Genomic DNA, 12212 nt, shown 5'->3' on the forward strand with positions numbered 1-12212 from the left:
CCCCCCCCCCCCCCGAACCCCAGCTAGCCTCTGCTTAGCAGGGGCTTCTGGAGGCTTCTGGCCTGGGACTGTTTCTACCTACCTGCACCAAGGGAAATACAGATAAGAGGGAGGTAGACACAGTCTTTGGGACCAGCCAGACCTGCAGCCAGGAACCATGTGGTACTGGCAGGCGGACAGGCTGGGGGGAGCGGGGAAATGGCTGCAGCAAGTGGAGAGAAGGGGGAGCAAGCGGATGCGCGGAGCACAGCAACAGCAGGGTAGGAGTGCAAGGCCCACACCAGTGCACTGGGGCCAGCGCTGGCAGGGGCTAGAGCAGGGTGGCAGGAGCATGGGGCCCAGACTGGCAGGGACTCTGTGGAGCCAGGCTGCCCAGCTCCATAGAGCCCCTGGCAGCCTGGGCCCCATGCTCCTGCTGCCCCTCGCTGGGCCCTGCTGGTACTGGCCCTGGTACACTGGTGTGGGCCCCACGCTCCGGCCTGGCTGTTGCTGCACTCCACATGTCTGATCGTTATGCCTTCCCCCCACCTACTGCAGCCAGTTCCCCGCTCCCCCCCCCGCCCACCTGCTAGTACCGCGTGGTTCCCAGCTGCAGCACCAGGACTGCAGGAGCATCTGGGATGTGGTGCCGGAGCAGCCAAGAGGATGGAGAAGCAGCAGAAGGGCAGCAGTGGCAAATGGGGGGGCAAGTGGCAGAGTGCAGGAGCACGGGGCCTGCACCAGTACCCTGGGGCCAGAAGCGGCAGGTGTGCACAGCCCAGGCTTGCAGGAGCATTGGAAGGGGGCTCTGCCTGCCACATGCTTGGGGGTGGGGGGGAAGAGGGCTGTGGGCAAACCATCCCCTCCATGCAAGCCACAACCTTCCCCCAGCCACACCCCCCACTCCTATCCACCCCCCACAGATCACACGCACATCCCTACCTACAAACCTGTACCAACCCTCCCACAATATACAATAGTAAAATTTCATTTTAAACTATTATACTATCACCTTCATGTACACTACACAAACGCATGTAAATCAAGATAAAAATATTTTTTGAACTGAAATTAATGTTGTAGTATGTTTGATTTTTAGAATATACTTTGGTATTTTTCTGGTTCAGAGATGGCAAAACCCCTTGATAAAAGGAGTACTTCTGGGGGCAAGGGGAGGGACTTCTGGTGGCATAGGTCAGGGTTTAGGGGGTGGGACTTCCAGTCCAAGTAAGCTGCCAGGGGGTGGGGCACCTGTCAAGGGGCAAGCCATGTGGCCCTCAATGGCTTGCCAAAACTGGGTAAGGAGCCCTCTGCTTGAAATATGCCTGGCCCTGGGCCTGGGACCCTGTAGGTGCCTAAACAAGACATCAGCAAATTTTAAGCACTTACATCACAAAGAGTGATCCAAATCAACCCTACTCAAAGCTGCTTAATTGCCTATGTTAGATGTCTCAATTTTGTCTTGAAAAGGTCCTAGTTCCTAGGAATTTGGGTCTCCGGGGAATTTAGCTGCCTCGCAGTAGTCATCCATATCACTGCAGAGCTTAGGCTAGAATTAAATGCCTAGGTGGCTGGTCTGGACCACTTCCAAGCAGGCATGAGGGCAGTAGTGATGGGAAGACAGGAATCCCCCTCCCAAGAGAATGTCCTAACCCAGTAGGCTGAAGAGTCAGAGGAGGTGGCGTACAAGAGAGAGCATGACTGGACTCTTCAGTTGTTAGAGCACTAGCATGCAGCAAGGACTGCTTATTCATTTTACGTAAAACAGAGTCCTGGGATGATGAGGTTGAAAATATCTAAAGTAAGAGCTTGTGGTGTTGAATGACATAAGAGCACTATGACTAAGCAAGGTATTACACAAGAAATCCTACGTCTGGTTTCAGTGACCAGACTATATGCACTCTTTTATAGTCTAATCATAGAATGTGTGTAGAACCTAAAGTGATTTTGTACGCATCTGATCAAGCTTTTCTACTTGTTATGGTGTTTGTAAATCATTGCAAATTCACTCTCTATTACCTGCTATCCTTTTTATAATGGACCGTATTATTGAGACAAGTTAATATGCTCTGTAATTGCTGTTCTGTCATAACCGCATGTTTAATTCCTGTCTTTTCCTCTCTCACGCTCCAATGCAGTGATTTAGAGAAGCATAATATTTGGTTTCCATATCAGTTGTATACCAAATTATTATTTTTAATGTTTGGGGGTTTTTTGGATGTGAGGATTAATTTTATTCCTAGTATTGAGCTAGGACCCTATAACAGTAGAAAAGGGGAGGGTCCCTGTGAACTATTCCCTTATAATATCAGATTCTGTCTACAGACCAAGGGAGTGAAAAATCTGCTGCTGCAGCCTTTAATGCTTGCAAACTCCAGGAACATGGGGAAAGCAGACAGGCTCGACTGATTTCCCCCCCCCCCCACTGTATCACTGAGCCAGAGGCAAGCACAAATAGCCTCAGACTCAGACAGCTCAAACCCTGTGTGTTCTGGCTTTGAGACAAGCTTTTAGCTATTTGAGTTTTGAACCAATTAAATTTAATCCTATATATTACATAATTGCTCACTGATGGTCATAATGATTTAGATGTTTCAGTGATTCTGTTGTTCTGATACTAGGAAACCAGTGGCTTCTTTCAGTGTCAATATTTTTCCGGGACGAAAAGCTGGGAGGTTATCCACTGCTTTGCATTGTTGCATCATTTATGCAGATACTCTCTTCGTAGAACCAATCGAACTAGTCCCTTTGAGAGATGCAGTATTTTCCATCTGACAGTGCAGCATGGCAGGGAATTAAAAATTCTAGGCTAAAACCCAGCGATGTTAACAAGGGGGATCTTATAAAATCATAATTCATAGGACCAATAATTGATGGCTAGCAAGAACCTCTAATTTATTTGTGCACATTCACAAGCTGCTCTTATTTTGCAGCCTCTGTTCAGCTGTGGAGGTCACGTCTGGGCCGGGTGATATACTCCATGGCAAACTGTCTGCTAATGATGAAGGTACGTGGGTGGCAGCAACTGCAGAGCTACCGTATATACTAGAATAGAACGTCATAAAGTGCAAGAGAATTACTAGTGCATAGATAGGGAAAGGCTATTTGACTGTACGTGAAGGTTTATTTTAGTGGAAAATTAATTAGACTTAATAATGACTTATTTAATGAATAACCACTTTCAGTAATGTTCTGCAGGACTGTATCTGCATTTATTTCTCCCCAAATCATTTCAGATAGCATGCAGTAACAATAGTGAATTTACATTTTTAAATTGATTTTTTTCAAACGGTTACTAAATAAATACTGTAATTAAAATTAATTATCTTCTTCATACTGCGAATATGGAACGTTATTCCAGTTGCACACGCTAATGATAGTGTAGGTCTTGTGTATGACAGAGACCCAAAGCATTCTTCTCCATTGTCCACCTGGCTGTTCCAGAAGATCCTAGCCTTAAAGTTTTCTATTCCCTGTAGAAATACCTGCAAAGAAAGGAATAATCAGAGAAGAGTTGGTAATTTTTTTCCTTCTTCCCCCATCCTCACTCCTGTAAATCATGCTACTCCATTTTGTGCAGCATTTTCAGCTTCTCCATGTATTCAGAAGGAAGGAATAACACCTCTGAAGTTCACGTCATCGTCATGGGAATAGAGCTGTCCCTATGCTAAGTTTGTAGCAGTAGTTGTGCAGACTGCTATAACCCTGAGCTTAAAGCTATTTTACAAATCAGTTAGCAGCAAAAGCCCCAGAGCAACGCTATCAGCACCAAACCAAGATCTTCACTTCCCCCACACTCTCAGTTTACTAGTTGCCCAAGGTCATTCCTTAACCTGGCTTTCCATAAGGCTTAATAAGCTATTTACCAAGCTAGGCGTTCATGATGCTTCCTTTTTAACACTGAAGCAGCATATATTGATGAAAAAACAGTTGTCCAAATGCTCCCTTGAAATGCAGCATCCTGTTTTTATAAGGATCCCAAGAAACAGAAATATATATTCATAGTAGTTAGACTGAGATCAATTTATTTCCTTCTTATGTAAATAGGACTGTACAGGGTGGTCAGAAGGAAGCAGCAGTCTATAAACTGAATAAGATTTTTTTTTTAATCAGATTTTCAACCACATTTTGTTTCCAGGAAACTCTTTTTAAAATACTAGTAAAAAAAAACAAAACACAAACCTAATCCCTGAGCATCTCCATCCCAAACAAAGCTGAAGTTGGGTATATTAATAACATAAGCTAAAAGAAATACTGTTAACATATTCTGCCAACTGCTGTAACTCTTTGGAAGCTTTACTTTTTAATTCATGTTTTCTGAACTTGACATCTTACCCAGCTGCTTCTGCCCACCTAGTATTTTCTTTTCTACTCCTGTTCCTATACCCATTTAACCCTTATCATCAGATTTCTTCCTAACTTCAGCAGTGGTGTATAGTCCCCTAAACTAGTCAACAGTGGGTGCATCTACACATTGTAATAAGTATATAGCAACAAGCTCTGGTGCAGTTTGCACCGGAGTTTATTGCTCCTGGGTGCAGCATCTACATGTGTACTCAGGATTGCAGCATGCTGAGCTGGAGCAGAGCAGCTCTGACTGGAAGAGCTCGGGGGTCAGTCTGTTAGCCACAGCTCCTTCACCCTGGCTCGGGCTGGCTGGGGCATGGGGGTGCTCCAGTACAGGGCTAGCCAGCAGGCAGCCACCACACTGTAGCATCCTTGTGCCTCAGCCAGCCCCAGTCACCTTATACACATGTGTTTCAGCATACTAAACTCTGGAATAGGGTAGTACTTGTCCCAGACAGTGCTATCTTACAGTGGAGTTAGTTAATTTACTGTGCCCTAATAGGCACACCCATGTATATGGTGACACTTTACTGCAGAGCTAATTAGTCAACTGCTCAGTAAAGCACACATGTAGATGCACGCAGTCGTTCTGAAAATGGTACTTCAAGAATAGCACAACTCATTCTTCTCCTTATATGTTTCACAACCAAGGAACTTCAAAATCTGTAATCTCTCTCAGGTTAGGAAATTAGACTTCCAAGATCATTTTCAGTTTTCAGATCTCCCAGGTAACAACAGATGTTGCTACTGAACTCCTAGTCATCTTACAGTAAACAAGCTGTAAGGAATAACTTCTTCATATAATCATTATTAAACAAACAGGCTTTCATGAAAGTAAGTGCATCTGAGGAAACCAGTTGCACAAAGCTTCAAATATCTAAAAGAGTTATCTGTTATACATAAGATGGTTTTGGAGGACTATTTTTCAAATTTTTATTCATCTTAAGTATAAAAAATGTAGTTATAACATATGCACTTGTGCACATGCACACACATATACAAATTCTGGGTTCCTTCTAAACTGAGTTAGTGCAATCTGTTGCCATCTAGTGAATATATACCATATTGCAATATTCTCTTGTGTTGATTCAGAAGTATTATTAATTGAATGGAATAACTTGAGCGAAAATAACTGACCTAGTAATGTGGGAAAAAGCACTGATTTGTATCTAATTTTTATTAGCCTATTCCTTTAGCCAAAAATTAGTATTTGTTGAAATATAATTCAGGATAATCTTCCAGACTAGAATTTTAAAGGAACCTAAAAGAGTAAGTCTTCAGATTCAAATTGTTTCAAAAGATCTCTTAACTTCGATTTAATCAGGAGTTAGATAGCTCAGCCGAAAGAGCAATTCAAACTAACTTGGCACTAGAATCCTAAAAACTCTTAACATGCCTCTTTTTGGGACAGGAGCGTTCCCTAAGCTAACACAGATATACACAGCTGCACAGAAGGAACCCAGATCATGGATTTCAGCAGCCCCCTCCCTGCTAAGCTCTAGAATGATATATATTGTCCATTGGATGCAGCTGAGCCCCACATACATCCTGGGAGAGGGGCAAGCCATTAACCAGACCAAAACCATGACTAGCTCACGTCCCCAGCACTAAGTTCAGGCCAAACCCAGTTGGGATGGTTCTGCACTAGTCTAATGGTTAGAGCTTTTGCCCTAGCCATGAGAGACCTACATGCTTAGCTCCCCTCATCCTGAGGGGGTTTAAACCCAAATCTCCCACTTTGCAGAAGAGTGCCCTGAGATGGAGGAGTCCCAGATCCAGATGCCTACTGGCACTTCTATTTCTGTTTTTAGCCAATGGCTTTTTAACATTAAAATTCATAAATAATGCTGGGAAGCAGGGACAAAAGCTGCAGACTCTTTCCCAAGGAACTACCCTAACTATCGGACTGCAGAGGCACACTTTGGATTAGATATTATTTGGTTAAAAAACTGACAGTATGCGCCAAAACTGAGGATTCCTCCGTCATAGAACAGGCCTAACCAGTAGACAATAAAAGCAGCCTCCTCCTCCTTGCTTGTTCTTTTGGCCCCATGGCTTGTGTACTCTGTTTGCCTAGCTGCAGCTTCAAGCTTCAGCTAAGAAAGCCTACTAATAAGTTGTCTGAGAAGTAGGAGACATAGATCTGAATCTTTTCAAAGTGACAAAGGCCTTGAAACCCAGGACTGATTTTTTTGGCAAATGCTATAATTACTATGCTGTTATTCAAAAAGTGGACTCAGCTGCATCACCATGCATTCTTGTTCACCTGTCTTCAGAAACAAAGTATGCAGCAATCTCAGAAATGCAGCTGAGTGTTTTGAATGCAAGTGAATGGGATGCCTTGAGGCCTTAGTGTTTCCCACTGTCTTCCTCTAAACCAGTGGTTCCCAATCTGTGGTACATGTACCACCAGTGGTACACAGACAACCTGTCAGTGGTATGCATTAACCACTTTATCATAATTACCTTATTTGACAAAAATTTGTTGGTGGTACTTAAGGTTGTATCATTTTAAATTGGAGGTGCGCAATCTGTCAGAGTTTGGGAACCACTGCTCTAAGCACCTCCAGGGTTTCTGAATTGTCCTTTGGAGGCATGTATCATTTACCATTTGCTGTAGGGAACACCAGAAGACACAAACTCAAACCATTCTTAGGCTTCTCTGAAGTGTCTCCATTGATTCTAATTGGGTCATTTTGAATGTACTTCCCCCAGAAAACACACTGAAGTGAGGCATTACCAAACTTACGTTTGGATGCTCAATGAGGCAATTTGAATCCTATCCTTAGATTTTCAATGGGAGTTCAACACTCAGCTCCTTCCAGCTCCTTCAGTAATCCCAGGCTCAACCAAGTAGAGTCTGGTTTTGCTTCCCTATGTGCCATCAAATAGTTCTAATGAGCCTGTTCTCTCTAGTTCTATGGCTGCATTGCCATAGTACCTGAACGTGTCCTACTAGTACAGGCTGAGGTATGGAAATGCACTATTTGCAAATGAAGGCACAGAGAAGTGACTTGTCCAGACTTGCATGGGAAATCTGTGATGGCTCTCCTGAACTACTGGATCATCTTTCTAAATATAGAATTCTGTCCCTTGTGCTTCTGCATTCATAAACAGTAATTCATAATGATAAACTGATGAGGAGCATTACCTTATTCCAACAATGTAATTGCAAAAAATAAACATAATGTTACTAATTTGTCCTGGAATATTTTCATTTTGAAAACATAGGCTTGATTTTCCTTCCCCGGCTGAAATTGCTTCAGCATTACCATACCAGTATGCTGGTTTTTGGTTTGTTGAAACATAAAACTTAACAGCTTTCTCAATACTATCATAGTGTTGCACTCTAATTTTAAAAAAGGCATTTTCTGTATTTTTAAATGTATATATTATTTCAGAAAAGTCTCCACTTCTGCATAGGTTACACTTACTAGAACCAGTAGCAGAAGAAGTATTTTAAATCTGGGTCTACTACAATTAAAATGATGAGGCGGAAGACTGCCTGTACTAATGACAAGAGTCTGATGCCTAGGGCTCTCTTCTGATTTGGATTCTCTTCTAATTTAAAGGAGAGAAACAACATAAATTGTCATCTGTCTTGCTTAAATTATGCTGCAGCACTATTTTCTGGATTCTTAATGCAGTGAATCTGTTTTCACAATCACAATGCAAATACAGCATAGAGAGGAAAAGGGAAAACCCTTCTTTCTTGAACCCTTATATTACTGTCAGCATAGGGTGCATAACCAAACCTGATACAGGGGGGATTAGCCTGATCTCATCATCGTATTCAATAAGATCAATTATTCTCACTTTAATGAATTAGTAATCCTATTTTAATTATTTATGTTCAAAAGAAATTACAAATTTTCAACAAACAACTAACGCAATATCTATTTAATGCAAATACAGATGATGAACTTGAGCATCTCAGAAACCAAGCCCTCCTTGTCTAATTCATACAAATAATTCTACTGGGTTTAGATTCATAGACATTAGGGCTGGAAGGGACCTTGGAAGATTATCAAGTCCAGCCCCCTGCCCCAGGGGCAGGTAGTCAGCTAGGGTCAAATGATCCCAGCAAGATAAACATCCAGATGTTTCTTAAAAGAGTCCAGAGTAGATGCTTGCACCACTTCTGGAGGCAATCTATTCCAGGCCTTGGGAGCTTGGACAGTAAAGAAGTTTTTCCTTATGTCCAGCCTGAAACAGTCTTGGAGGAGTTTGTGCCTGTCATCCCTTGGGGTGCTCTAGTGAACAGGCATTCCCCAGATCCTGACGTACACTCCTTATATACTTATAGGCAGCCACCCGTTTCCCCCTGAGCCTGTGCTTTTCCAGGCTGAAGAGTCCCGTGGCTCTCAGCCTCTCATCATAGGGCCTCTTCTCCTGCCCTTTGATCATACACGTGGCTCACCTCTGGACTCTCTCAAGCTTTTCCACATCCTTTTTAAATTGTGGACCCCAGAATTGGACACAGTACTCCAGCTGCAGCCTCACCAAGGCCGAGTACAGTGGGAGGTTGACACCCTGGGGTTTGCTTAAGAAGCATCTATGGATGCAAGCCATATTTTTGCTCACTTTACCAGCTGTGACATCGCAATAGTGGCTCATATTCATCTTGTGGTCAAACATGACCCCCCAAGTCCCATTTGACCGTGGTGCTAGCAAGTATAGCACTGCCGAGCCTATAAGCGTGCTGTGTTTTTTTTTTCCCCATGGTGGCGTACCTTGCATTTTTTGGTGTTGAACGCCATCAGGTTTTCATCCGCCCATTTTCTGAGCCTATCGAGGTCGGCCTGGATCACCAGCTTATCCTCAAGTGTGGACACTTTACCCCAAAGTTTGGTGTCATCAGCGAACTTGGCCAGTCTGTGTCTGATACCAATGTCTATGTCATTAATAAGGATGTTAAAAAGTATAGGCCCAAGGACAGATCCTGGGGGACCCCACTGGTCATGGCGCACCACAATGATTTACTTCTGTTTATTACCACTCTCTGGGTCTGACCTTGGAGCCAATTCCCCAGCCGTCAGACTGTGATGTAGCCGACGCTGCAGTTGGTCAGTTTTTCATGAGATCATGGGACACCAGATTGAAAGCTTTTTTAAAGTCAAGATATATGACATCAATCTGTTCTCCCTTGTCCAGGTGATTTATGTCAGCTGGTCATAGAAGGAGATGAGATTGGTCAGGCAAGACCTACCCACAACAAACCCGTGCTGGCTGTCCCTCAGGATGTTGCCATCAGCCAGTTTGTCAAGAATGGTCTCTTTGATAATTTGAGGGTTCCCTCAGAATACTTTGCATTAGTAATTCTACCTAGGTTTAGGTCTGTATAGTACTGTATATTCTCACATGCCCCAGAATATAATACACACCTTGTTTTTGGAAGGCACAATGAAAAAAAATGTATTTTTCCAGAATTATGGTTCTGTAGAGCAGGCATAGATCCTACTCTTCAGTTGACTCACCCTTTTTTTTTTTCTTTTTAAGCTAATGAGAGCAACTAGTAGACAGCAAAATTGCCCTAAGAAAGGTTAGCTTGCTTTAATGCAACATCGGGAATATTAAAGAAGAGAGATGATTGTTAACACCTGTGGAGTGAAGAACAATGATCCATTAAGTCAGTAGACTCTCTTAGTCTGAATAGTAACACTGTTGCACTATGGAACAGAAATCAGAGTAGGGTGTTTCTATCTGGGACAGAAAAATCAGGCTCCCCACTTAATACATGCACCCCAATTTTAGGGAAGAGTTTGGGAGATGCATCTTATATGTGAGAAAATAAGGTATTTGATTTGAAAGGTGTCAAATTATAACATAATGTTGCCAACTCTCATTAATGTATTGCAGGGATAGGCAATTATTTGACCTGGAGGACCACTTAAGGAGTTTTGGTGAATTGTTGGAAACTGGGGAGGGGGAGAGAGGGCTGGAATTGATCCTATCCAGCCACAGGCCCATTCGCCCTGCACCCACTACAAGGGGCACCGGATGGAGCAAGCAGGCAGGGTTTCTATGGAGACCAGCCTGGGACCTCCGTGGGCAGGGTGCACTTAAGGTGGATGGGATGAGGCCAAGGACAGGTGGGGAGCAGTGTCCAGGAGTAGATGGGAGGGCAGGGCCTGGATTATGGAGTGGTGACTGCGGGGCTGGGGCCCAGGACAGAGCCACAATCCAGTCCCCACATGTCCCTGCGCACGGCGCTGGTTCTGTGGGCAGGGTGGGTGGGCCCTTGTAATCCTGGTCCCTGCCCTGCCATTCCACTCCCAAACAGCAATCCCTGTCTTCCTGTGGGCCCCATCCCATCCACCCAGCCAAGCACACGCTGCTTATGAAGGTTCCAGACCAGTTTCCATGGAGACCCTCCAGTGGATGCAGGGCAGACTGGCAGCGGCAGATGGACAGAGCAAGCCACTGCAGGGGTTGCCGAAAAGCCAAGTCCAGCTGCCATGCCACATGAGCGGGGGCAGTGGCACCAGCCGCATCCAGGATCAAGAGACCCACTGTAGGCCAGATAAAAACCCTTTGGCAGGCCAGATGTGACCCATGGGCTGTATTTTACCTGCCCCTAGTATATTGTGAACAATCTTGTCCCCAGTTCCACACATTCCTATGATGATGAAAAAATCTACAGATTCATGCGGGGACTACCCGCATGATCCGGGGACTACAGGGCAGACCCTACACTGAAAGACTGCGGGACCTAAACCTGTTCAGCCTTCACAAGAGAAGGCTGAGGGGGGACCTGGTGACTGTCTATAAACTCACTAGGGGGGACCAGAAGGGTTTGGGGGAGACACTGTTTCCCCTAGCGCCCCCTGGCATGACAAGGAACAATGGACACAAATTATTAGAGAGTAGATTTAGATTAGACATCCACAAGAACTACTTCACAGTTAGGGCGGCTAAGAGCTGGAACCAACTTCCTAGGGAAGTGGTGCTGGCTCCTACCCTGGGGGTCTTTAAGAAAAGGCTTGATGACTACCTGGCTGGAGTCATTTGAGTCCAGTCTTTTCTCCCGCCCAGGCGGGGGGTCGGACTTGAAGATCTACAAGGTCCCTTCCGACCCTACTCCTATGATTCTATGATTCTTTGTGATTTTTTTTGTAGCCAAAATGAAACTTACCCTGTAGCTTAGTAAAAAAAAAAAAAAAATGCATGAAATTAAATCTTGAGTTCTGGCTGTTCCACTGGCTGCTAATAATGTTTCTGCACTCTTTGCAACCCTTATTATGAGCCAAGGTTTCATACCTTTGGGAAAGGTAAATATCACTCACTGTTTTCACAGATGACAAAAATCTTACACAAGGTCGCTTCAGGCAGATCTGAGAGTGAAAACCAGGTCTTTAATAGAATACAGCAAATGCAGCAAAGTAGATTGAGATTGAATACCATGAAAAAACTTCTTTAATGTTAAAACCATGAGACACTGAAATAGACTGCCTAGGAAGTTGTGGAGTCTCCATCATTAGAGCTGTTCAAGAAATTTAACAAAGATCTAGGAGTAGTTATGCTATGTGCATCTTACATGCTTCTTGGCTTTGCTTGTTGCCACATGGGACCGGAAAGGAATTTATTTTCCCTTCCTGTTGCTACATGTCAAAGGGATTTTTCACTTTCCTCAGAAGCATTAGATGTTATTGACCAATCTTATTTCCTTTTATGACCAGGTGACCTATCACCTGGACAAGGGAGAGCAGATTGATGTCTTATCTTGACTTTAAAAAAGCCTTCGATCTGGTGTCCCTGATTGCATCTTTGCAAAACTGGCTAACTACAGCCCCAGCCTCACCACAATCCGTTGGCTGGGGAATTGGCTCCGTGGTCAGACACAAAGGGTGGTGGTTGACAGAAGTCAGTCATCATGGTGCCCTGTG

General features: G+C 44.1%; 1 protein-coding gene across 2 annotated transcripts in view; it reads left to right on the forward strand.

Annotated features, from left to right (window-relative positions):
• TRAPPC12 (trafficking protein particle complex 12) overlaps positions 1–12212 on the forward strand; it is a 107659-nt gene that overhangs the window by 83958 nt on the left and 11489 nt on the right. For both annotated transcript variants that reach the window (XM_019520702.1, XM_019520703.1), the window contains exon 8: positions 2913–2986. In XM_019520702.1, the coding sequence (XP_019376247.1) occupies positions 2913–2986 (74 nt within the window). The remainder of the gene's footprint in view (positions 1–2912; positions 2987–12212) is intronic.

This window comes from Gavialis gangeticus, unplaced genomic scaffold, assembly GCF_001723915.1.
Source record: "Gavialis gangeticus isolate Ggan-Ray unplaced genomic scaffold, GavGan_comp1, whole genome shotgun sequence".
Lineage (NCBI taxonomy): Eukaryota > Metazoa > Chordata > Crocodylia > Gavialidae > Gavialis > Gavialis gangeticus.